This window comes from Syzygium oleosum, unplaced genomic scaffold (assembly GCF_021117445.2).
Source record: "Syzygium oleosum isolate NSW1041296 unplaced genomic scaffold, Sole_v2.1 Sole_v2.08, whole genome shotgun sequence".
Classification (NCBI taxonomy): domain Eukaryota; kingdom Viridiplantae; phylum Streptophyta; class Magnoliopsida; order Myrtales; family Myrtaceae; genus Syzygium; species Syzygium oleosum.
In genome coordinates this window covers 2,940,633-2,967,579 of record NW_026607492.1, presented here as the reverse complement: position 1 = coordinate 2,967,579, position 26,947 = coordinate 2,940,633, and the positions used below count along the sequence as shown (strand labels likewise).

General features: G+C 43.2%; 2 protein-coding genes across 4 annotated transcripts; both read left to right on the top strand.

The window, feature by feature from the left end:
* Nucleotides 1-392: 392 nt before the first annotated feature.
* LOC115688240 (V-type proton ATPase subunit d2) lies at nucleotides 393-5,319 on the top strand. Its single transcript, XM_030614007.2, has 10 exons — nucleotides 393-745; nucleotides 1,658-1,778; nucleotides 2,580-2,687; nucleotides 2,960-3,062; nucleotides 3,768-3,848; nucleotides 3,966-4,051; nucleotides 4,160-4,219; nucleotides 4,316-4,364; nucleotides 4,690-4,824; nucleotides 4,931-5,319. Exons 1-10 carry the CDS (start codon nucleotides 565-567, stop codon nucleotides 5,060-5,062), a joined length of 1,056 nt encoding a protein of 351 aa, XP_030469867.1. The 5' UTR covers nucleotides 393-564; the 3' UTR covers nucleotides 5,063-5,319.
* A 1,242-nt stretch (nucleotides 5,320-6,561) lies between these two features.
* LOC115688239 (mitochondrial division protein 1-like) lies at nucleotides 6,562-26,257 on the top strand. Of its 3 annotated transcripts, XR_008817034.1 has the most exons (10): nucleotides 6,567-6,911; nucleotides 7,409-7,586; nucleotides 7,851-7,948; nucleotides 21,202-21,307; nucleotides 22,321-22,535; nucleotides 23,528-23,570; nucleotides 24,033-24,286; nucleotides 24,829-25,232; nucleotides 25,883-26,023; nucleotides 26,142-26,257. XR_008817034.1 is itself a non-coding variant. In XM_056313569.1 (8 exons), the coding sequence occupies exons 1-8, from the start codon at nucleotides 6,715-6,717 to the stop codon at nucleotides 25,226-25,228; spliced, it is 1,485 nt and encodes a 494-aa protein (XP_056169544.1). In that variant the 5' UTR covers nucleotides 6,562-6,714; the 3' UTR covers nucleotides 25,229-25,315. The 3 variants fall into 3 exon arrangements, 2 of the variants coding, with proteins under 2 accessions (XP_056169544.1, XP_030469866.2); XM_056313569.1 differs by lacking the exons at nucleotides 25,883-26,023; nucleotides 26,142-26,257 and having other exon boundaries at nucleotides 6,562-6,905; nucleotides 24,829-25,315; XM_030614006.2 differs by lacking the exons at nucleotides 25,883-26,023; nucleotides 26,142-26,257 and having other exon boundaries at nucleotides 6,568-6,911; nucleotides 24,829-25,315.
* Nucleotides 26,258-26,947: the final 690 nt, after the last annotated feature.

The window sequence follows — 26,947 nt, the reverse complement described above, 5'->3', positions numbered from 1 at the left end:
AGCATATGAAAAACGATTGTTATAGATCGATTAATTTTCCGTCATCAAAATATCGGGAAATTGAAATATAATTTCCCGGAAATAGTTTTCTGGACCTATGGTATTTATAATAATGGAGGGGCAAGGAGAATAGTTTTCTAGGCCCAGGATGGGCCCAAAACGGGCCCCTGGGGCACACGCGGGCCGCACCGATCCTGCAAGAGTCCGGCCCTACCCGCTAACAAGCTGTCCGGGTCCGGGTCCGGTCTGGGTCCAACTGTGAAACCAAGCAAAAGGAGAGGGCAATTTCGGAAAAGCACGCTCGACACGCGAGAGAGGTGAATTACCAGGACTGCCCCTCCCGTCTCCGTTCCCCTTGTCCCTTACCTCGCGAAATCTCTCTCTCTCTCTCTCTCTCTCTCCTCCCTCTTAACGAGATCTGCATCGCCGAGGGCCTGTCTGTGGAAGGAGGAGGAGGCCTCTTCTGTCCCTGTTCGCCGTCGATTCGCTCCACGCCGCACCCCCGCCGTCCCCGATCTCGCCCGGACTCGACCGGTTCCGACCCCGAATCCCGATCGGAGGAAGATGTACGGGTTCGAGGCCCTGACGTTCAACATCCACGGCGGCTATCTGGAGGCGATCGTGAGGGGCCACCGCGCGAGCCTCCTCACCGCCGCCGACTACAACAATCTCTGCCAGTGCGAGACCCTGGACGACATCAAGATGCACCTCTCCGCCACCGAGTACGGTCCTTATCTCCAAAACGGTACGTCCTTTCCTTCTCCTCGCCTGTGGATTGGGTCGGAGCTCGTAGTTTATGGAGGATGACGTTGGGAGTGGGATGGAAGTTATCGAGGCGCCGAATTGCGGTCGGTCGCCTGGATCGGGCGCCTGAATCGGGATTCTTCGGCATCGGGGGAGTCTTTAGCATGGTGATCGCCGTTGTTAGTGGATGTTAGCTTGGTACTCTGGTTGAGTCGATGCTTGTTTCTAAACAATTGAGCTCATTTTCCCGTTCTCTGGAGTTCATATGTGCGCTCGTCGGCACGCAGTTGCTTTTATCCTGCACCGTATGCGAGATTGGATTTAGTTGTGATTCGGCTAAGAGCTTAATCGAATCGCTCTTCATTGTATTGCAACTGTATATGTGAACTCTTGGTTTTTTTTTGGTCGAAATGTGAACTCTTGGTTTGACAGCAGCTTTTTCTAGCAGTAGTTGGGATGTGTAGTGCTCTGATAGCTGGAGCTCCCATTTCCGCGGAGGAGCTCATGAATCTGTGGTACCGCGTGACACATGTCACCTGTAATGAGATTAGATATATAGAGGAAACATGCATACGGTTGACAGTTGCGGCATTTTTTTCTTTAATTCAGTGGCCAAATATGGATCTGAAGGCTGAAAATTATAAGTTTTGTAGACTGTGGGATGGTCTGATGTGAATATTAGTTCTTGTCAGTTGTCACGACCTTGATAATGTTTGATCCTTCTTCGCAACAAGGGGTTAGAGGAGGACCGCCGGATTACTTCCTCCTTTGTTTCCATTTTAAAATAGAACGTGATGGCCCAAGAGGATCTCAATTAGAGGGACAAGACTTGGGTGTTATTGATGCGGATGTTATTGTTGTAAATGCGCTAACTAAGTCACCGATTTTAACCTCTCATTGCTGTGTCTCTCAGAACCTTCACCATTGCATACGACAACTATTGTGGAAAAGTGCACCCTTAAACTGGTTGATGAATACAAGCAGATGCTCTGTCAAGCCACAGAACCATTGTCAACTTTCTTGGAGTATATTACGTAAGATGTTCCCACTCTTACTGCATGGCAACATAATCCTTTGTCCTGTGGTTCACATTTCTTGTTATGTCAAGGAATACGCAAATAGACTGCTTGTGGTTTAATTCTTCAGTCTCATTTTGGCATTCACTTTTCAAGCTTGGCTCAGTTGAAGTTTAGAAGTTTATGATTGACACTTAATTACATGGATGCAAGCTTCATGGCTTCTATTTCTGTGGACCTTTAATTGTGAGACCTTTTCTTTCTACACAACAAGCTTTTCCGTTACTTTTTGCATTTTTTAGTGACTTAGTTAAATGTAAACTTGAGATTTAGGCAATGAACACTTGAAAACTATCTTATTCGCAAGTGCGACACGCATTTCATAGCAGTTGGTGTAGTTTTTTAACTTGCAGTGGAAATCAATTAATATCACGGTGGAAAGCTGAAGCATACACCAAGTGGCAGTGCAAGTATGTTGTAGTGGTCCTAGTGGTAGCTAATGTTTGCTAGGGAGCTCCTGATCAAAGTGATTTTTATTTCTATTATGTTGCTGTCATAATTGGCACCCTGTGACTGCGATTGGGTTATGATTATAGCAGCTGAAATTCCGTTTTATCATCTCATTTTCCAGAATTATGCCACTTCTAGTGGTACAGAATTTCATTGCTCACATCTACAGTTGGTTATTAATTCATTCGTTAGCATTGGGTTGGTTGAATGATTATTGTGGGAGGATAGACAATATGATTTTTGGAAGTTTAAATAAAGGAAAATAATTAGCACGGCATCTTGGTGCCTTTGTTCCTCTATCTCTTGTAGGTATGGTCACATGATAGACAATGTTGTTTTGATTGTTACTGGAACCTTGCATGAAAGAGACGTTCAGGAGCTGCTGGAGAAATGCCACCCATTGGGTATGTTTGACAGGTAATTTTGTCATGTCTACAACTTCAGTTTGCTAATCTCTCAATTTTTTCCCCTTTTTGATGATGAGGAAACACACCTTAGGTAAATAAATCCCGTGTCCTGCAAGTAAGTAACCCACTAACCTCGTAGACATGGACTGGGTAATGTGTGAGCCAAATCACAATTACTCTCAAGGTTCAGTAGGCCCGTATTGTACTTTATTTGGCTCCTTTTTACCTTTTTCTTGGCTTCTCAGTCTTTGTTGTACTTAATTTGCCTTACCTACTCTGCAGCATTGCAACTCTGGCAGTGGCTCAAAATATGCGAGAACTTTACAGATTGGTTCTTGTTGACACACCTCTGGCTCCGTATTTCTCTGAGTGCATCACGTCAGAGGTACCGATGGTTTGACTGAGCCATTGTTTTCCTTTCCCTTCTTTATTTGCAGCTGAGTTTCATTTATTATCTACTTTGTCACTATAACTCAAACAATGCTTTACTGGTAGTGGATCAAAACTTATTTTAATCGTTCTACAAGTACTAATGTAGAAATATGTTTCAGTTGCTCTTAAAGTCTGAGGTTTTATAGGGAAAAAGAAAAGGTTTAAGGCTTTAATTGATTGGAAGTTTCCCGCATAAATTCAACATGTAGAGTAGTTACTACTTTCAATTTAATCTCACTTTTTTTTGTTTCTCCCAGTCTTTTTTGCGACATTTCTGTCAGTTTTTTCCTCTAGGTTATCACCGTATCATCAAACATATAAGTGTGCATGTTAGGTATAGTACCTTGGTTGCACCATATTTTAAATCCTTGAACTTTTAAATGGATTGACAATGATTTCACACTCCTAGGAACTTTAGATTTTGGTTAGCTTCAACCTGACCAACCGTGAAAGGGAAAGTCATGCCTGGGGCTTGGATTGATGCTGGTTACTGTTGGACAGTTGAGGAACTACTAAACAATTGATGACAGCATTTGTCAAAATTGTTTCTGTTTATATTTTTATATTGTCCCATATAATACTTTCTCAATCAGCTGCATATCCACCTTCAGATTGGTTAATCTCTGAGGTTGCATGTTATTTTTTTTTTTGGCTGTAGGACTTGGATGACATGAACATTGAGATCATGAGAAACACTCTTTACAAGGCCTACCTCGAGGACTTCTACAGGTTTTGTCAGGTGCAAATAGCTGCCTTCTTGGAGGAGATATGTTGTTTTTCCAGTAATATTACAATTAACATGTAATTTTTTTCTTTGTTTAGTTTATGACTGCTTACATGTGTTATTCCTAAATAGAAACTTGGAGGTGCCACTGGAGAGATTATGTCTGATCTGCTTGCGTTTGAGGCTGATAGAAGGGCTGTAAACATAACAATAAACAGGTGACATATGGTTAAGGATTGGTCTCAATTTTACCATTTCCTTTACTTTCTTCCAATGACTTCAATATTGTGCAACTTCCTGATGGTGTTAATGTAACTTGACTGCAGTATCGGCACTGAGCTCACCAGGGATGATCGGAAGAAGTTGTACTCTAGTTTTGGTTTACTGTAAGATTTCTGGAAACAATTTTGTTGTTTTGGCTGCATTATTTCTATGCATGTTACAGTGGTAAGTAATTCTTGGTAATTTCTGTCTGGTGATAGGTATCCTTATGGCCATGAAGAACTTGCTGTTTGTGAGGATATTGATCAGGTAATTTTGAGCTTTCAGACATCCTCAGTATTATATATTTTGGGAGTCCATTTCCTGTAGATGAGGTATATTACCATTCTACTATAAAATGGGACTGGTAGGATCTGGTGGTAGATAACCATCTTCCCCAGACAGATGCCCTTGTCTATGTAACTTGATTCCTGCTTTGTTGTTCATCACAAGTAAGTTACCACTTAACTAGCTAGTGGTAAGCAAAATAAGAACATGGAAGTGGTTGCTCTGTATTGCCAGCACGGCGTCGTATTCTCTGTATGGGCATGCGTTCGTTGCAGTTGAAATTGTCTCATGTGGTGTAAATTTGCAGGTTCGCGGTGTCATGGAGAAATATCCTCCATATCAGTCCATTTTCTCCAAGTTATCTTATGGAGAGAGCCAGATGCTGGACAAGGCATTTTATGAAGAGGAAGTGAAAAGGCTGTGCCTAGCGTTCGAGCAGCAGGTTTGCCTTTCTGCGTTGGTTGATTGACAGCTAATTGTAGTTTAAGAGATTATGTTGTTTGGCGTTTTGCCAATGTCACATTTACTTGTTTTTCCTTTTATTGCAGTTCCATTATGGCGTGTTCTTCGCATATATGAGGTTGAGGGAGCAGGAGATAAGGAATCTGATGTGGATATCCGAATGTGTGGCTCAGAACCAGAAGTCGAGGGTTCACGACAGTGTTGTGTTCATATTTTAATTCTTTGGGGAAGCAATTCAGAAAGTGTTATTGGTGCTCTAGTGTGTTCTTCTGTAAATTTATTTCTGTGTCACCTCCTATCCATGATTTTGAGCTGCAGAGCTTGGAAGGGAGCAATAACTACTGCTACTTACCTAAAAGATGATGCGTTATCTTTGTCATTCTAGAGAATAGAACCTTGTAGATAGATGTACTGGTAATAAGTCATGAATGCATTGATTAGTTATGTGCTCGTGCTGCTACTGATTGTTTCTTTTCTCTGAGTTTGCATATCTCTTGTTCGATCGTAACTTGTCGTCCTCTCGGAAGGGAAATATATCAAGATATCATTGGATTCCCGTATCTACAAAAGTGTATGAACGAAATGCGACTTTTTGGCGAATGCCAATACTAGCAATACTACTAGCAAATTAAATAGTATTAGCTGAATGTCTTGCGGGAGAGAGAGCCAATGCTTGAGCTGTGGCTGGCTTTGTTCAATGCCTATCACTGTGAAATAGGATGGTGTGAATTTCTCGGATCCTTTAATTGAAAGATGAAATGAACCGAATCGACATGGATAATATGGTGTTATTCGTATTTCATCCTTAGCCCTAGACTTCTATTCTATGGTTGTAGTTAGGGCTTTGCAACCTGATCGGTTTTACTTGGGAACCAAACTAGATTGCCTTGAAAATCAGTTTGATTTCAATTTCTTGGTTCCTTGTGAAGAATCATTCGAGAACCAAATTGAATTTGGAAGCAATTGCTTTAAGTGTAAAAATTCTAATTTTTCTCTCGGCATCTTCTTTTATCTCCTTTTTTTTCTGTTCTCTCCAACTTCATTCAGACACTTACGACTTTTTCTTTCTCGCTCGTGACTCACCCTCCTTCGTTGCTCGCTCAGCCTTACTCATTTGAGCCTCGCAATCCTTGATACCTTTGCTTAGTTGCCCTTGTTCATCTTTTATTTAGAATCATTTTGTTGTTTTATATTATTTTGCTGTAAAAAATGAAACTAAAAAAAAATAGGTCATCGAGTAAACACTGAAATTGGCTCGGAAAAACAAGGCAGATTCCAAGGTCGGTTCCAAGGCAAACATGATAAGTTTCTGATTCTAAAAATTGGAAATCGTTTCTAACAAGATGGGTTCGAGATTTCAAGTTGGGAACCTACCCACCTCGAAACCAATCAGCCCTAGTTATAGTTAGAGTCAAGTAGGATAACTATTGAACTGTCATAAGGTGGAGTGATAGAATGAAGATACCTGCTTTATCGGGTAAAAAGTTAGCGAAAAAGAAAAAAAAAGAATCGATTCGCCCTGCAATCGAATATATACCCTCTTATCAATGTAAAAATAGACACTATGCAATTATCTCATGTATAGTTTCCATGTTTTAACTTTTGTAGCCTTGTAATATGATTTTATTTGACGGGAAAATATTTATTAGTTTTTGAGAAACTTATAAAGTAAATCGGATATTATAATCTTTCAGTGAATTTTCCAGCACTTTAAAACGAAAACCGTCGTTTTTCCGCTAATGGAAAGCTATAAATAGCAGCACCCGCAATCAAAGCTCCGAAGCTTCGAGAATCGTTTTCACCTGCGGCCGGATCATCGGTCGGAATCGCCGATAACCGCGCGCGCTAGGGTTTCCCGGCGGAGCTGAAGATGGACCTGCCTCCGTCGACGAGCCGTAGCTGTTCTCCGGGAGCGGCGGCGGCGACGTCGATCACCGACGTGGACGTCGACGCGCTGGCCCGCTGTGCGGATTACTTGACGCTGCGGGAGGTGTCGAGCATGGCAATGTCCTGCAAATTCCTCAAGCGCGTCGCTTACTCCGATTCCGTCTGGCACCGACTGTATAGGTCAGTGGCGACGGTGTCCTTCACGAGGCTAAGAAGATGCGAGTCCGTTTATGTATGTGATGAATCGAGTATGCATGTATTAAAAATGATCAGGAGAGAAAGTACAGTGCACAGTTGAAGGTCGTCACTTGGGACTTCATCGGAGTTGTTTCAGATTTTTGTGCTGTGACTTAGTTGCTGGAAAGCTTCGTATAGGGGAATTGTGTCTGTGGAATAGCAAACTTTAAGGGTTGCCACTGTCTCATCAGATACCGCTTAGCTTTGCGGCCTAAGAAAATGGAAGGATAGAATAAAATGTCGATGCAATAAGTATTGAATTGGTACAGAGGAATCGTATGTCGTGGTGTCCTTGGAGCTTGTATTTGATGATTGAAGATCTTGAAAAGGAGACTTCTTTTCTTAGTATTCCTAGTTGACTAAGTCGTTAAATATCTGTTTGCCGGCCGCTGTCCAATGAAAATTAATTTACCGAGTGATGCTTTAAACCAATTTGGTAGGGAGAAGTGGCCTCGACAAGTGTCTACCAGCTTTACAACAGGGGTTAGAAGAGCATATTTTGACAGACTTTCTGCACTGCAGCAGTTTAAATTTGTTGATCCCTTGGTTATTGACTACTTTACAGAGGCTACATTCAATAATATCTTATTGGAGAAGAACAACGTGGTTCTTGCTCGGGTATGATACATCTGTTCCTGTTGCTTTTATGTTGATTTCCCAGCTTGCTTCCGTTTGGGTAGAGCCATCTTCCATACTTGTCTCCTAGTTTTAGCTTCCCTAACATTAGTCATAGTGTCGTCTAGTGTGGCCAACCTACTTGTTATGAAGAAACAGTCTTAAAAGTTTGTGTATTAGTTGTTATAGAAATTAATTTCATGTATCCAGTGTCATTCTTGAGCAAAATATGCTAGTGACACTTGCTACACATGGTGTTGCATTCAGGGTCCAACCTTACGATTTATGAAGTTCGATAGCTCTCTCGGTCGATGGGAATCCGTTATTGCACTAAACGATCACAATGCGAGAGTTACTTGTATGAGGTGAGACTCGTAGCTTGGATTTACTTTCAGCTGTTGCTAGAATTGATTATGAAACTGGACATTGGTTAGTTAATGATACATGCTACATGCTGCTACATATTTTGTGGTATGATGCCATACTGTCATTTTCAGCTATGATATATTTCTAGACAAAATTACGTTAAAGACAAACGGGATTTAAAATGAGGATGACATAGTGATGTTGACTGTCTATGTGCAGTTACAGTTTTGTACTATAACCTATAAGTTCTCATCTCACTGGGTACACCTTGATAATGTCTGCTTTGAATGAACTTTCTCTTGAAGAGCAATTGATTGAGTCTTATTCTGTCTTTTTTTTAAATGATTTTGTGGGTTAAACACTCAAAAACTTGTGGTTCTATTGGTTCTATGCAACAATAATGCCAACAAACAAGGCTACTCCTCCTCAATAAGGCTGGTTGCACGGATCCTGTTGTGCCATTAACTTTGTCGCGACCGAACTCCCGAGCCCTTTTTTATCGAACATGCAAAAAGGGAGGATTCGCCTGGTACGTGCTAAGTCTAGGTTCAGGACTTAACTCGGGCCCTCCCAAGCCCATACCATATCGCGACTTAGGGTTTAAGTATTTAACATGCAAGTGGTTTATATCAAGGAGTCGCCACTAATCGATTTGGGGTGGGTCGATTAGAAACCCAAATAAGGTGATGGGAGAATCACCCTATTCCGCGAACCAGGAGATTAACCGAATTCGGGGACTTGGTTACACTAGTTGGATAACTAATGCCCTTTGATCGCATTTTTACCCCTGTTCATTTCATGAAAACATTTGTTAGGCAATTTAGATTGATTTTAGGACCTTTCTCCTAACATGTGAGGTGATCAAGCGAGTGCATAATCAGAAACGATCAGCAGTCAAGAACACAACAATTCATGCAGCCTAAGGTTCTAACCTTAACTAAGTCAGATGACATTCAAAACACAACTCATGCAATTGTATTAAAAATATGCATAATAATATCACAATAAAACAAAACACTTAGAAATATCACATAATTTTAAAAAAAAAATTTGAAATTTTTTTTTTTAAAAAAAAATAAATACGGAAGAAAAAGAAGAAAAAGAAAAAAAATTAATTTTTTTAAAAATTTTTTTAATTAACTTTTTTTTAAAAATATATATATATATAAAAATATAATATAATAATATAATATAATATAATATAACCGGTCGGGTCGGTCGAGTCCGACCCAGAGTCAACGACCGACCCGGGCGTTGACCGGGTCGGTTGATCCGGATCGGGTCGGAGCAGACCCGAGTCCCAAGCGAGATCCAACCCGGGCGTTGACCGGGTCGGATCGGTCAATCCGGATCGGGTCGGAACCGACCGGGTCAACGGAGTTCCGGCCGGGCGTTGACCGGTCGGATCACGATGTCCGGGTTGGTCGGGCAGGCCCAGAGTGCGGGGCATCCGTCCGGGCGTTGACCGGGTCGGATATGTTGATTCGGGTCGAATCCAACCCGAACATACAGACCCGCGGGGAGGGGGGCGCCGGCGAAGCCAGAATTGGCCGACCGCCGGCCGACCCAGCCAGCCGCCGCCCCCAAATCGCCCGACCAGACTAGGACCGCTCACGGTGTACCACTCACCGCCGTCGGACCACGGATTACGCCGACCGGCGATGGAACAAAACCACTGGTTGAGGCATTTCGTCGAACCCGGTCGAGGCATTCGTCGAACGCTGGCGGGCGCGTGGAAAACGGGGATTCCGACCTCCTCCGCGATCCGGTCGACTCCCGGCTTGGGTTCGCCGGACGGTGGCCAGGGATCGGGGCCGAAGCGTCGGTATGGGCCGGGATTCGCGCGAAAAGGCCGGCGCGAGTCCCGGCTCAACCATGCCGGAAAACGGGGAAAACAGAGGCGGTTCTCGGCCGGAGAGACTCACCCGGAGTCGACGGCGCGTTGGGGGTCTCCCAGGTGCTCCGTGGCGACGGTGACGCCGCCGGTTCTCCTTCTTGCTCGGCGAGCCTCTCGGTTTGCTCTCTCTCTCCCCCGTTTTCTCTCGATGCTCTTTCTCTCTCTCAGCCTCTCGCTCTGTTTTTTTTTTAAAACCGCCGGCCGACCTCTCTCCTCTCTTTCTCTGGTCTTTTATGGTCTCGGTACGAGCTCGGCGGTCGCCGGAAGAGCTCTCGAGTCTCTGTCTCGCTCAGTCTCTCTTTCTCTCTGGCTTCTCTCTGCTTTCTGTTTCTTTCGTCAAACGGCCGGCCAAGGCTTCTCTCTCTCTGGCTATTTATAACCGGACAACGGACGATGGCTTCCCTCTCCGTGGCGTCCGCGTGACGATGGCTTGCACCGGCCTAGGCTCCGCGAATTCCGCGGTCATAAAGGCCGGTGCGGAGGGTGTCGGTCCGGGATGCGGAGGAGAGAACAGAGCCGGGAGAGAGGAGGATAAGGGCGAGCGGACAAGGGGAGGACGGGACCCAGCAATTAATGCCGGTCCGTCGGCGCTCTCACCGACCTGCTTCTGCAGTCGGATAAGGCGCCAGGAGTATAGCGCCGCCGTGCGTCACATGTGCCGTCGAGCACGAGAGGCGAACAGGGCGGCGGAGCGACGGGGGAAGAAGGAGGAGGAGGGCCGGGCCGGGTCGGGCCGGCCGGCGGGAGAAGGAGAAAAGGAGAAGAAGAGCGGGCCGGGCCCGCGTGGGGGGGAAAAACGAAAAAGAAAGAAGAGTGGGTCGGGGCCCATGCGGGGAAGGAAAGGAAAAAAGAAAAGGGCCGGGTCGGTCCGACTCGAATTTTTTTTTTAATTAATATTCTCTAATAGACCCTATTAATGCAAAATGTGCCTAATTTCTATATGCAATGCATTTAAATTGAAATATTTTTGTTTTAGGAATTAAAGAAAATTAACTCTTAAATTTTGTGCAATTAATTTTGGGCAAATTAAAAATATGTGTCAACAGCTGCCCCTCTTTGAAGGTGAGCTCGCAGAGATTGAGCTCGCAGAGGTTACGTTCAAAGATAAAATGGCACCTAAATTTTGGCCCATGCATGTTCAATGAATGTTATTTTTGGCGAAACTGGTGTCCCATTTTTATGATGCGATATAAGATGATGCATGCTAAAGCAAATAAAAACATACATGGGGCTACTTACCTTGCCGAAGGGTAGAGTAATTCCAGATAGTTGATATTGTGTGTCAAGGACCCGAACCTGTCTTCGGTCGCCTTGACGTGAAATGGTTTGTCTAGGACCCGAACCTTTCTTCGGTCGCCTTGACGGGGATTGTTTTTGTCTAGGACCCGAACCTTTCTTCGGTCGCCTTGACTGAGGAAATTGCTTGTCTAGGACCCGAACCTATTTTCGGTCGCCTTGACTGGATTTCATTTGTCTAGGACCCGAACCTTTCTTCGGTCGACTTGACAGGGATTGTTTTTGTCTAGGACCCGAACCTTTCTTTGGTCGCCTTGACTGGATTTTGTTTGTCTAGGACCCGAACCTTTCTTCGGTCGCCTTGACTGGGGAAATCGCTTATTTAGGACCCGAACCTTTCTTCGGTCGCCTTGATGGATTTCGTTTGTCTCGGATCCGAACCTTTCTTCGGTCGCCTTGGTGGGGAAATCGCTTGCCTAGGACCGAACCTATCTTCGGTCGCCTTGATGGATTTCATTTGTCTCGGACCGAATCTACCTTCGGTTGCCTCGACGGGAAATCACTCGCACAGGACCGAATCTATCTTCTACGCCTTGATTGGATTTCATTTGTCTAGGACCCGAACCTTTCTTGGTCGCCTTGACGTATTGGATTTTGTCTGTCTAGGACCCGAACCTTTCTTCGGTCGCCTTGACGTATTGGATTTTGTCTCGCCTAGGACCAGAACCTTTCTTGGTCGCCTTGATATTGGATTTTGTCTTAACAAAGTACCTGGGGGTCCTCGCCCGAGGATTTGATGTGAACAGAGGGAGTCAGTTCCATGCTCAGGAAAGTGAACAACGGGGTCAATCCGATGTTCAGAGGGTGAACAAAGGGGTCAATCCAATGTCCAGAGGGTACCATAACAATTGTAGGTACATGGATTTTTGAAATCAGGCATGGGTAAAATGTACTTACCTGGGCACGTTCCTGCTTCTTAAGGACGTGTCTCCTGTCAGACAAGTTTTTTTGTGCAAAGACATACGTATTCATCGGAGAAATAGACAAGCGAGGCTATTCTTGAATATCGTATGAAATATCTTGACCAGCTAGTCAAGATGCTTTTCTTTTTCAAAGAAACACCCTATTTACCTTCCGGGTAGTTTAAAAGAAATCGATGAAATACACCGGGATTTCTTACCCTAGAGGTTTGATGTATCATCGCGAATACCCGACCTTTTTCGGGGCATCTTTTTGTGATGATAATGAGGGCTTCCCCGGTGCCCGAATTTTCGTGTTCTATCACTTGGGATTAGAACTCGAGCGGCAAAAAGCATCTTTGTGTCAATTCCACTTGGGGAGCGGAAGAAATTTTTGTGACATCTTTGGAGACGCTCCAAAGGTCATATGTTCTTTGAGTCTTTGAGGATATTTTACCTGTCAAAGAGGGTTAGCGCAAACATGCATGCATTCATCAAGGATAGACAAGCTAAGCTATTCCAGAATGCGCATTTGAAAGTTCATGCATGATGATTTTGCCATGTTTGCATCACCCAACATCCACCGAGGGTCAATTAAGACAATTTTCGCTTGGGAGGTGGGCTTCTCGAGATCTTTGAACAGAGGATCCTCGGTCGAAAGGACTTTCCACTCGCTCTCATTGAAAGGGCTATTTGTCCCGTCCATTAATGCGGGAACATCGAAAACACTTAATCGGCCGTTATCACATCGCAAGGGTCGAGTTTTCTCACAAGCGCATGCGCAATCCGAGAGGTCTTCTTCGGGTCGTAATGCGGGTTTGGTCAATGGCTTAACAAAGGTGACTGTCCAAGTCAAGGCCATGAAAGAAAAAATTCTGCAATTATCTCCGGGTTTACAAGTCAAGAACCCTGCAAAACGAGATAGAAATAGTCTTGCTCGCACTTCCTCGAGTGTTGTTTATAAACATTTGAAATTCCACGTTAAATCAAGTGCCCTAATCAGAAGAGACTTCATGAGGGATGTAACGTGGGCTCACTTCACAGGTTGAGAAACGAAAGGATCGTTAGGCTCAAAAATGGTGATCATCTTAGCATTGTCACCAGCCTTTTTCTCCACCGTCGGGACTCTTTTGGAAAACTCCCTGGGTAATCCCGTGTTTTAGCTTCTTTGACAACTTTTTCTTGAGGAGCTTCTGCGTCAAGCATTTTCCTGGATACCATTCTATCTCTGCTCCAATTGCTTTCTCAAGAATAGGTTCGTCTTCATTTATCATGTGACAGATCTTTGTCAAGACAGAGTTCCTAAAGTAGGAATTTGTATCGAAGAAAAACTCAAGTTTAACCCTTTGGGGTCGTCTTTTTCATCGTTTTTCTTCTTCTCCTTTTTCTTTTTCTTTGTTTTTTTATTCATGGGCATTGGCCTTGCTTTTACCAGGCACACTGCTTTTTCATGCCCCTAGTTTTCAGCATTTTTTGCTACTCTTTTAGTGTTGTCAGGACTAGCCTAAACAAGTTTGAGCAGAATAATGTTATTAGGCTCTTGGAGTCTTCATCTTGATTCGGTACTTTGGACCCTGATGCTCAAGCTGTGGTGACTTTTGCCTTGCCCCGGTGTAGGGGATGATCACCAACTGGGTTGGTATGAAATGGAATCGCCGGCTCAATTGGGCTAGCAAGGGATATGAGTGTATGGGATAGAAGAAGAACCGCTTTTCGTCATCCTAGGGCACTTAAATTATTGTGAGAGTTCATCTGCAATAAAAACACTCAAAGATTAATGCAAATGAGAGCAAGAAAATTTTAGATATTACAAATTCCTCATCCTTCTTGTCTTGCTCAGTTCCTAGGTGAAAACATCACTGTTATCAATGAGATATTGGCATTTTGGACAGGCTTTAGTTTGCTGCTCCTCTCTTGACAAAGCCCTCTTAGCCTCGACTGTCCGGCCGTCGATGGTGTGCTTGTCTTGGAAGACTCTATCGAGGACCGCCGGATCCGTAAAGACGACGAGGCCGAAGCCAAGGGGACGGTGATCGAAAGGGAGGGACGCTCTTCTTGCTCCCTCTGAATTTGAATCCTCCCTGTGATGCTAATTTACCTCAAGCTGCCTCAATGTGGGGTGGTTCTTGACAAGGGTAATTTGAAAGGAACCTCCGAGTGTATGGTCTCAAGAATGGTCAAGTAAAGGATCAACAGTAGTGTATGGGGGAGAGAAATGAACTGCCCCTCGTCATTTTGGCTACCGTACCTTATGCGAGAAATCCCTTTACCTTGTAGAAATGAAACCTCTTCGCTCATCTTGCAAGGGTTTGATATGTGAGAATGTGTATAGACCAAGGATTGCCTCTCATCATCCTGACACGCCTCGTTCAAAACATCGGAGCAGTTCGACACCATTCGTCGAATTGTCAAAATTTTCATAGGGAATTGGTGAATTAAACAGGTAAAATTACCATGTGAAATTCTTTCCAAAAGATATGCAATGCACTTGGGGGAAGGTTAAGCATTTATTTGCTTTAACATGTTTTCTCTTTCTTTTGATTCTTTCAACTCTTAAAGTTTTAAGGGAAAGAAATACTTACCTGTGCTGCAGCAGCGACGAGCTAAACCTGTAAGGCAATAAGAAAGACCGTGTTAATGAACGGCTCTTTGAGGGACGGGAATTAGGAACGATACAACATTACCCTTCGTGATTCCCCTCATTTGAGATTAAATTGACAACTTTTTGAGTTTTCTCGTATGTTGATAATTCCCTTCTGACAAAAACATGAGTTTATGTTAGAAATGAGGTGATTGAGGGTAAATTGAGAACGATACAAATTACCTTCCTTCCATTTTGCCTTCAAAGCTAGCAGAGTCTTTTCTCCTCTTTACTTTGTTCAGCCTTCTTTGTCTTAGTCTGCTCCTCCATATTCTAGGTCTCGAAGCTCGAATGAAATCCTCTATAATTAGGGGTGCTCCCGAATAGAGGGTTCTATTGTCAGCGCATGCTGTGTCCATGCAGTTCCGGCATGTTGAGAAGTTTCTTGTAAATGCTCCGATTCCTGACTGCACAGGCATGTGCAATTGCTTGCATGGGGGATCTTCGCAGCAAAGCTAATTTCTGCTTTAAAGGTCTTTGACTGATGTGGGCATGACTAACATCGAGACTTTCATGATTGTCAGGATCGGCCTTGACGCCATTTTGTCATGTGCGAAGTCTTTTCCAGCTGCTTGCACAGGATCTTTACTCAAATTTGTCCTACATAAAAGGAAAGAATGTGTCATTTCTATGCTAAAGTGGATGAACTTTAGGAACGAAAAACACCCTTTTTGATGGACTGGGGGATTGCATGCCCCATAGTCTGCTCTTCCAATTAAGCACTTCTTCGTCATGTTTCATTCGAGAGGTCCCAACATTGGTGCTCTATCCGGCTCGCTAGCACGTCAGAGTCTAGCATGTTCCCCAGTTCATTATCTGCAAAAGAAAAGGGATGGAATGTCATTTTCAAAATTTGTTAAGGAATAAGACATACCTTTTTCTTTCAAAAGGGGTAATCTTTTCTTGATCTGCCCCCGACTTTTGTACGAAATGATGTTTCGCTCATCATGGAGTCAAGGATGCTCAGCATTCTCTTTGACTCTCGGGGGCTGATATCACCCACTGGTAATAGTGAGATTTGCCCCATGTTTCATTTGAAGATTGGATGATCTTCGCTCGAGTCGCCCCTATCGGATGAGTTGGTCCGCTAGCATCATCGGGGTCGATGTGCTCTTCGGTTTGTGTCATTTTCAAATGTCCCCTTTGTAATAACAAATCAAAAAGGAGTATGCTCGAGACACGAAGTGAGCGAGTTAGAAAAACAAACGGGGCTATGAGTATGCATGCTTTTCCACCACTATTCTTTTTTGCCCTTTTGAAAAATGATAAAACGTTTGTTTTATTTTCAAAAGCTTAGAAACGAGGAAACATGAGGAAGCCTGGGCCTCAGAACACTTTCCTTTTCGTGGCTGGATATCATCAACGGGCCGGTTTGAGATACTTCCTCATGCCCTCAAAACAAAATATTTGTAATTCTTTTGAATAATTCAGGCGAATTACATTTGTTGGGATGGAAATTGCAATACTAAAATTCCAAGCATAATTACAAATTCAGAAAACTGGGAATCTTAGAAAACAGCTGAGACTTTAGAAAGCAAGAAAAGCTCCCACATAGGAGGATTCAAACTATTAAATATGCCTCTATTCTAAAGGAGGAAAATTGAGTCTTCAGTTTACTCAATGACGACATCCGCGCCTCCTGCTTGATTGGGTGGTGCGTTGCGGAATGAAAACATTTTTGCATCCAACAATTTCTGGACCTTATTTTTCAAGACAACACAGTCATTGACGGAATGTCCCGTTTCACCCAAATGATAGTCACATGCCTCGGAGGGATCGTAGTTGGGGAAACGCTCAGGATTTTCACGCTTTGGCTCTTTAGCAAGCAATCTCTTTTCTAGGAGAATAGGCAAGATCTGAGACATAGGCAAGGGGAGTGGCGTGAACTGTTTTTTGTTATTTCGCCTTTGGGGTGGAGGGATACCGGGTTTGTATTGTTCACGTTGCATGAACTTTGGGCATAGGGTGCTCAATTCCTTAGGATCAGGAGACTCGTGGACATTGTCAACTATGACATCTTTATCTTTCTGGTTGACACTGGATGGCTCCATTTGAATCATCACCCCTGATCTTGGATAGCGAAGCGGAGTCATGGTGAGTTGGTCTAAGCGGACCGACAGATGTTCCACTTGTTTTGAGAGTCGTTGAAGAAAGGCGAAGACCTGCTTCATTTCGGTTTCCATGTTATTGAGACGGATGTTTTCTTCGGCCATTTTTTGTAACTACCTGTGAAAACGTTGAAATGAATAAGTATAATGCCCAATAAAGAATCATTCTATGACCTAATCATATTATTATTGCATAATTTATTTATTTGCAAAGAAAAAAATGAGAAAAAAGGGTTTTTTATTAATATCAACATTACAGGCGGCATCCCCGGGGTTCGAACCCCGGTCGCCTCGGACCGTTACTGCTCATCCCCGGATACCACTGGGCCGAAGGCCGCGGTGGTGTCATTAAGGGGCAAAAATTTCATTTAAAGCATAAAAAGAAACGGCCCGAGTTATATTGACATTTGTACAACCCATAAACATTTTTACAGGAGATAACCAAAACCCCTAAACATAAATACAGGGAAAATTTAAAAGACAGGGGCCCTTTTTTTTTTAATTAATTAATAATTTTTTTTTAAAAAAAAGGCGCAATTCCCGGATGCTCATTCTATAAACGATGGGGAAGCTACAGTCTCTCGGAGCCATTTATTTTAACAGACAAGCTCCGCAATAAGCGTATCCCTCATCTCGTCGGTCCCACCATGCCAGAAACTCTTTAGGAGCGGGGACGAATTGGATATCAGCTCTTCCCATCGTATATAGAATGCAATCAACGGGTGGCCTAACAGTAACAAATCTATTGAATAAGTAGGCCGTATAAAAAAATGAGAAGGGATAGAATATATACCTTTTCTTGAACCATGGCAATCACAACAACATGCACATGAGGAGTGAGGCTCGATTTCTATCTAGGACGGCTCAAAAAATGAAGTTAAAAGGGTGCTGACCGTCGCAGCCTCGCGTTGGTGTCAAGTCCTTTTAACCTCGGCTAAATCGAAAGGAATATCTTATAGTCACGCGAATAGCGGCTAAAGATACTTCTTTACGATTTTTAGAAATAAATTTCGGGGAAAAGAAAGGCAACCTCTACATCGCGGGCTCGCGTTCGAGGTCGTATCTTTCTTAACGCCCTCCTAAAATGCCCTATCGCGGCCCAGGTCCGGCAGCGTGGTTGTGTGTGCAACGGTGTAGTGCTAAATCATTAAGGCATGCACAACAATTTACAAACAATCAATTTGAACCTGCAAGAACAAGTAACACCTTAATGTCAGGTTCATACCTGGAGTCCTTGCTGCCAAACAAAAATTATTTTTGAACAGGATAAAATTTTTTGGCTTAAGTCCACTTTTAAAAAAAAAAAACAAGTCCCCAGCGGAGTCGCCAGTCTGTCGCGACCGAACTCCCGAGCCCTTTTTTATCGAACATGCAAAAAGGGAGGATTCGCCTGGTACGTGCTAAGTCTAGGTTCAGGACTTAACTCGGGCCCTCCCAAGCCCATACCATATCGCGACTTAGGGTTTAAGTATTTAACATGCAAGTGATTTATACCAAGGAGTAGCCACTAATCGATTTGGGGTGGGTCGATTAGAAACCCAAATAAGGTGATGGGAGAATCACCCTATTCCTGCGAACCAGAGATTAACTGAATTCGGGGACTTGGTTACACTAGTTGGATAACTAATGCCCTTTCGGTACCTTTTTACCCTGTTCATTTCATGAAAACATTTGTCAGGCAATTTAGATTGATTTTAGGACCTTTCTCCTAACATGTGAGGTGATCAAGCGAGTGCATAATCGAAACGATCGCTGATCAAGAACACAACAATTCATGCGGCCTAAGGTTCTAACCTTAACTAAGTCAGATGACATTCAAAACACAACAACTCATGCAATTGTATTAAAAATATGCATAATAATATCACAATAAAACAAAACACTTAGAAATATCACATAATTTAAAAAAAAATTTGAAATTTTTTTAAAATAAATAAATAAATACGGAAGAAAAAGAAGAAAAAGAAAAAAAAATTAATTTTTTTATTAAGTTTTTTTAAAAAAAATATATAAAAAAATATAATATAATAATATAATATAATAATAACCGGGTCGGGTCGGTCAGGTCCGACCCGAGTCAACGGACCCGACCCAGGCGTTGACCCGGGTCGGTTGATCCGGATCGGGTCGGAACCGACCCGGGTCGGATCGGTCAATCCGGATCGGGTCGGAACCGACCCGGGTCGGATCGGTCAATCCGGATCGGGTCGGAACCCGGGTCAACGGATCCGACCCGGGCGTTGACCCGGTCGGATCTGTTGATTCGGGTTGAATCCGACCGAACATCTGAACGCGGGGAGGGGCGCGGCCGACGCCGCCGAAGCCGACCCAGCGCCGCCCCCAAATCGCCCGACTAGGACCGCCTCTGGGCTGTACCACTCACCTGAACCGCCGTCGGACCACCGTTCGCCGGCCGGCGATGGAACAAAAACCAGCCTAGTTGAGGCATTTCGTCGAACGCCTGGCGGGCGCGTGGAAAAACGAGGGATTCCGACCTCCTCCGGCGATCCGGTCAACTCCAGCGGCTTGGGTTCACTTCGGAAGTTGAGCAGGGACCGAGACCGACGTCGGTATGGGCCGGGATTCGCGCGAAACGGCCGGCGCGAGTCCCGGCCCAATCACGCCGGAAAATAGGGGAAAACAGAGGCGGTTCTCGGCCGGGAGAGACTCACCGGTCGATGGCGCGTTCTGGGGGGTCTCCAGCTGCTCCGTAGGCGACGGTGACGCTGCTGGTTCTCCTTCTTGCTCTGGCGAGCTCTCGGTTTGCTCTCTCCCTCCCTGTTTTCTCTCGGTGCTCTTTTCTCTCTCTCGGCCTCTCGCTCTGTTTTTTTTTTAAAACCGCCGGCCGACCTCTCTCCTCTCTTTCTCTGGTCTTTTATGGTCTCGGTACGAGCTCGGCGGTCGCCGGAAGAGCTCTCAGTCTCTCAGTCTCGCTCAGTCTCTTTCTTTCTCTCTCGACTTCTCTCTGCTCTGTTTCTTTCGTCAAACGGCCGACCGGGGCTTCTCTCTCTCTCTGGCTATTTATAGCCGGACGACGGACGATGGCTTCCCTCTCCGTGGCGTCCGCGTGACGATGGCTTGCACCGGCCTAGGCTCCGCGAATTCCGCGGCCATAGGCCGGTGCAGAGGGGGTGTCAGTTCTGGGATGCAGAGGAGAGAAGAGAGAACCGGGAGAGAGGAGGGGATAAGGGCGAGCCGGGACAACGGGGAGGACGGGACTGGCAATTAATGCCAGTCCCGTCGGCGTGCTCACCCGGCCTTGCTCTGGCCGGATAGCGACGCCGAGGCGGCCTCGCCGTGCGTCACGCTGTCGTCGAGCATAGAGGCGAACAGGGGCGGCGAGAGCGACGGGGGGAAGAAGGAAGGAGGAGGGCCGGGCCGGGCCAGGCCCAGCTGGCGTGGGGAGAAGGAGAAAAGGAGAAAAAGGCGGGCCGGGCCCGCGTGGGGGGGAAAAACGAAAAAGAAAGAAGAGTGGGCCGGGGCCCATGCGGGGAAGGAAAGGAAAAAAGAAAAGGGCCGGGTCGGCCCGACCCCGACCCGGCCCGACTCGATTTTTTTTTTTAATTAATATTCTCTAATAGACCCTATTAATGCAAAATGTGCCTAATTTCTATATGCAATGCATTTAAATTGAAATATTTTTGTTTTAGGAATTAAAGAAAATTAACTCCTAAATTTTGTGCAATTAATTTTGGGCAAATTAAAAATAGGTGTCAACAAACTTGTTCAGTATCAAATCCTCCATGATGAAAGTCTTCTCTTAAAGTGTCTTCCCATGCCTTCCTTACTCCTTTTACCCTATTTCTCCATCTAAAAGCCACATTCTTACCAGAGCAGATAAAGGCCATTGTCTCACGTGTCCTGATTTACCTCAAGTGAGTTTCTGTGGAGCAATTGGAGCTATACTAATGTTTCCTCTGTAATTGTAGTTCTATCTTTTCTTGAATGTCCGCACATCTACTAGAGCATTCTCTCTCTACAGCACTCATTTTACTTCCTAAAATTCCCCGTCATAGATCATTGGGCCACTGGCTTAGTTGTTGGAACCGGCGCTGCTCTAAAGGGAAAATAAACTTAAGTCAGGGTCTTGATCTAGTTAACACCTAGAGACACTTCGGTCTTGGACCTGCTATTCTACCTCTCTCAACTTAGTGCATTCTGTTTGTAGAATTTTTTAAATGCAAATTACAAAATGTGGCTTATTATGTATCAGTCAGTTCAATAACTAGTAGGAAATGGGTGTGTGTACTTCTAGTTGTTCTCCACACTAATCAAATTGAGCTTTTCTTTCTTTCGTTTGGGTTTTTCAAGTAGATCTTTTGTTTCTAGATGTCAACAAACGTTTCAATGTCTAATTTCTGTGAGAAAATTTATAACTTATTATGTTAATTATGAATGCTTTGATTTGCAGACTTTTTCCCCTTAGCGTAATTTCTTCATCCCGAGGTGAGATGGAGAGTCAGGAAAATGCACTGGTGACATCAAGCTGTGATCGTTCCATTCGGCTATGGTGGAAGGTATGGGATTAACTAGCATTTTCCTGAAATCTATTTGAATGAGAAATAAGCCTGTGTAGAAATGCAGTTGTAAATGTTATTTCTGTGAAGGACTTTAAGGTAGTGAGAAGCTTGAGCATTTTGTTCTCCTATTTGGCTTTAAGTTTTAAAGAAGATAATTTGTTGACCTTTAACCATTTTGATTCATCAGTTAGGTTATGACCTGTAGTAACTCAAAATTAGGAGTGAAGGCACCAGTAGTCCCAAAATTTTATAATTTGTTTCATCTGGTCTCTCAACTCTTTTTTGGCCAATTGGTTCCTTGAACTATATACTTTCTGTTCAAATTAGTCCTTCCATTAAAAAAATAAACAGAACCACTGACGTGGCCGTTTAGTTACTGTTAAGTGTCATGCTGGCATCCCACATGGCATCATTAAGAATTTTAGAAAATACAATACAAAAAAAAACTATTTTTCAAGAATTCAAAAGACAAAAAATCTGAAAAGGAAAAAGATACTGGAATAGCCAATATACAGGAGAAGGAGGGGAAACATTCACACGTACACTCTCGCCGGCCGATGGCAGCTGCAGTGCCGCCACTCACAGCAGTGGTCCTAGACAATGGCAAAGGTCACTGGATTTTCGCTGGTGGCTGGGCTGGGCCATCACCACCACCCAGCTAGCTCCTCCATCTTCGTCTCTTCCACTAGGGAGCTCTCTCTCTCTCTCTCGGACTTCTCATTTCTTTTTTTTTTTTTTTTTTTTGTTCTTTGGTCCCCGTCAGCAAATAGTTAGGAGGAGCAAGATGATTTGGTGTTGACATGGATGTATATGGTTGATGTGGCACTGATGTGGTCTTCCACATCAGCATGTCGTCCATTTATTTGACAGAAGTATTAACTTGAACAAAAAAACACATAGTTAAAGGATCCAACTGACCAAAACAAAAACAAAAAAAAACTCAGGGACTATTGGCTGCTTTATCCCTAAAATTTATGTATAGTCTGTCATTCTAATGCTTCCTTTCTCAGGGTGCATGCCAACGGTGTTTTAGAGGTCACAGTGGCCCAGTTTTCACCCTGTCAGATAAATTAATAGGTGAAGGGAAGGGTAGAGTATTGGCAAGCGGAGGTGAGGATGGCACTGTTCGGCTTTGGTCCCTTTCAAGTGCGAAACGCGGACAACAAGCTTTAAAGACCACCTTTTACGGGCATGAGAAGCCAGTCAAGTTTGTTGCAGTTGCTGGGTGTGTGTCTGTTTTTTGAAGAACTCTACTGTGGCATCTCTTCTATTTTTGGTCTTTTGAGAAGGTTTAAGGAAAATTTGGTCCTTGGCTTGTACATTCTGTTTTCAAATGATCTCTAGGTATAATATAAAAGGCACATTTTTTAATTCGTTGAAGTTGGTAAATTAGTTGCTATTACTTTCTCTTCTTTTTCTGTGATTGCCTCATATCAGGATGTAACTTCAAAGTAAAGTTTAGCCGATCATCTTCTTGCCTCCCCATCTGTAAGCTAATTTTGCTTAGGGCATAATAAGAAGGACAAAGCCTCGCTTAAACAAATGTTGGGCACATGCATCCTCTAAGCTGTGCACTATTAATCTTTAGTGGCACATGACAAACTAAGTACTTAAGATATTTCTTAAAGTTCTTATCCACAAATTTTTAGCTTTTTCTCTATCCACAAATCTTTAGCTTTTTTACTGCCCTTTAACCTACATCCGGATTAGAGAGTCACATATTGTCACAGGAGCTTCTAAAATTCATTATTCTCTTGTCCAAACCACATCAAAGTGAGAATCTCTCATCTTATTCAAAATCATAAAATACACCAATGTAATGTCTGTCAGATCTTTTCCTGAATACTCACATCCAATGAAGTCTTCCCTTCCACTTTAATCATTCTGTGCACCTGCTAGAAGCCTCTTATTTCGGAAAATCTAGAATGACATTACTGGTTTGTGGGCTTGATCATTAGGATTCAGTTCATGCTTTGGTAATTCTCACGAGATATAGAATTGTAATTTTATGAGTAGTGTTAACTCAGAATTACTATCTGCTCTGTCAATTGTCACTATTGGTTGCATTAGCGACTCACAAGCTCGTTATCAAATTCCTAAGTTTCTCAGTAGTACTGTATTTTCAAGTTGTCATTTGGTTGTGTTTTATTTCTCAATGGTGTGAAGTCCTTGCACCAGGTATACTGATATGACTATGTGTTTGTATTCGCCTTCCAGGCACAGTACTTCTCTTTTGGTGTCTATTTCAAGAGATTCTAAGGTACTTCTGTCTTATCTCTTGAAGAGTTTAGGTGTCTATTCTGTATATGAACATAAATTCAATAAATTGGTCTATGCATGTCATCGGATGATCATGATGTTAATGAAACTTATATTTTTTAGTAACTTAATCCACTTCATTAAAGTACAGGCAACTTCCATCCAGCACCATCAATAAGTCTCGACGTATAAATTAAGGGAGATAATTCAACTGAGGGACTCTTCTTATTGAGGAGTGTATAGATCAGAAGAAGCAACATTATGCAAATAGGCTTCATAAGTCCTAGCATGTCTTCTGGTGAAAAGGTGGAACCTTTAGAATAAGCTGAATTTCTTGACGTCAGTATGGACTCTTTTTTCCTTTGAATGGATTTATTGCCATCGTCTTGTTTTCCAGGAACGTTGGTTCTTTTGGTATGTTGTTTTTTCTTAACCTGATAGATGATGTTGATTTTCATGTTAGATAAGAGTTTGGGATGCAAATGCATCATCTGCCGTTCGTTCATCATGCTGCGTTGGAATGGCTTCGGTTTCTGGTGCACCTGTAAACATGAAGTGCCATGAATCGCTGCTCTATGTGGCTGCTGGTTCGGGTGTTGCCATTATAGACTTAAGGACAATGCAAAGAGTTATTACTGCAGCAACATCCCAAACAAGCTTGTATTCATTTGAAATTATTCCTTCGAAGTCATTAATCTGTACGGGTGAGACTGGCAGGTTAGTTTTTTCTTGTGGTAGTAGATATTTTTTAATGAGCTGCACTTACTTGTATGGTGTAGAATCATCCACACTGAGGAATCGTGCTGCAATTTGTCCAGAGCACTTCGCTTTAGCAGTTGTTTCCTTTGATCCAATAATTTCTGAATAATAAGCAATCTTCATATGTTTAATTTTATGATAAGCTGCATATACATTTATGGGATATGGGAAGCTAAGACAACTGGACATCCTCAAACCAATTAGAATGAGCACAGGTGCAATACATTTAGATTGTTGGGTAGACCGTACTTTCATTCCTCTAAGAGTAAACAAAGCATGCAAGACAAAGCCATTGACGTTCACGATGGCCATTAGCTGCAGTGACGGACCTGGCAGTTTATTCCTGAAACTGTCAGTAGTAAACTGGGAATAAACGGTCAAAGACAAATATGGCAAAGGGGATTAAAAAATACACCTCCTATGGAAAAATTTCTGTTTAAAGTTTGTTTTCAACTTGATAATTCTAGTGCTCTGAAAGCAAGATGTTTGTGATGTTGCAGGGCGATGCTTTGGGATGTCAGAAAGAACCAGGGCCAAAGTAAATTGGTGCCAATAGCTGAGCTGGATGGGCATTCAGGTCCTGTGGCGCATTTGCATATGGATTCATACAAAATAGTTACAGGGAGCCCTGGAGATGATCATGTTAATGTTTGGGAAGCTGAAACTGGAAATTTAGTGAACTCCTTGATTTGTTGTAGCCCAGAAGCAGTGGGTTCCACCTTTGGATGTTCGGCCATTGCTGTAGATGGTTGCCGGATCGTTACTGCTGCTTGTGGCCTTGAACATGGACTTGTGCGCTTGAGGGACTTCACATCTGCAGACCACCCGGTTTCACAATACGAGGATGAGCGGACATTCAAATTTTGGCAGCCAAATTCCTATTCGGATGATGATGCCTGAAGTGGTGATGTCATAAAAACGTGTATATAGATACCTATATGTGGAATGCTTTCATGGAAATGAAATACAGTGAACTGTTATGTGTCTTTTCCTGCATTCTTGTGTGTAATCAGTTGCACGTCCTTTTGCTTCATTTATATCTTGACCGCCGAATCCCCAATGGTGATGGATCTTTGGAAGACACACTGGGGATGATATTTTCTTCATAAACAGAGAAAAATGAATTTAAGAAATCGGTGTTTCCCCACCATCTTCCCCTGACAGGTGCCCTTGTCATGTAGGACTGTACATTTGGTAGTTTACTCTGTTTTAGTTTATCCAGGACTTGTCATATAGTTGATCACTCATCCACTTTGCTTTAAAAATGGTTTATTTTGGCATTAATCAACATTGTAGGGTCCTATCTTGGCTTGTCTATCCAACCTGATTCCAGCTTTGTTGTCTGTCAGAAGTTCCCGCTTAACTAGCGACTTGCCGAGTTTCTAGTGACCAACCAATGGATTTTATGGCCCTTGCTCTGATGACAGCATCCTAGTGGCAAGCAAAATAAGAACATGGAAATGGTTGCTATGTGTTACCAGCACGGCATCGTATTCTCTGTCTGGGCACGTGTTCACCGCAATTGAAATCGTCTTGTGTGGTGTAAATTTGCAGGTTCGCAGTGTCATGGAGAAATATACTCCATATCAGCCCATTTTCTGCAAGTTTATTATGGAGAAAGCCAGATGCTGGACAAGGCATTTTGTGAAGAGGAAGTGAAAAGGCTGTGCCTTGCCTTTAGCCTTCGAGCAGCAGGTTCGCCTTTCTGCGTTGGTTGATTGACAGCTAGTTGTAGTTGAAGAGATTGTTGTTTGGCGTTTTGCCTACGTAGCATTTACCTGTTCTTCCTCTGTTTTTCTTCCTTTTGTTGCAGTTTCGTTATGGCGTGTTCTTTCGCATATATGAGGCTGAGGGAGCAGGAGATAAGTAACCTGGTGTGGATATCCGAATGCTGTGTCATCAGGGCTCCATTTTTTTTATTTTTTTTTCAACAAAGTCATTAAACAAATAAAATGGTTAATATCACGAAAAACCTCAAACTAACACATTTATGTCAATGATTAGTTATTCTCTCAAACTAAACGTTCCTTATCTCCGAGTTTATGGATCTCCGATAAATTCACTCGTTGTTAATTTTCGGTAAGTTTTATTGTCGAATTGCCGAGTTGGATGACGCGTGATAGTTGATGGGTGAAACCTAAACTAGAACCGAATAATTCGTTATTAGTTTCGTATTTTATTCTCGGATTTATCACGATAATTGATGATCTGGGTTTGGGGCTTTATTCCGGTTTGTCATAGCAGTATTAATCTAATTTTTAACAAAAACTAACAGAGGGTAAATTTGTCACAAACGTATCAGTTTTTAGCTTTTGAGTGGTCAAAAAATTAATTCGGAGTGTACTAATTTGGGTTTTTTTGTAATATTAATCCTAAATGAAAATGAAAAATTATTTTTCTTGATAATTTTCATTAAAAATAGTTTTCTTTATTATCAAATTTTGAGTGGAACGAGCGCATGTATTGGGGGGGTAGCATAATCTTTCAGCCAAGGGAGCCCCTCGTTTTTCGGCTAAAAAGGGGAAAGGTTATGAATAGCAGGGACGGGCGAGGGGAGCTCCAAAAGCGTTGCGGATCATTTTCTCCCGTCGTCGGACCATCATCGGTCGGGGATCACCA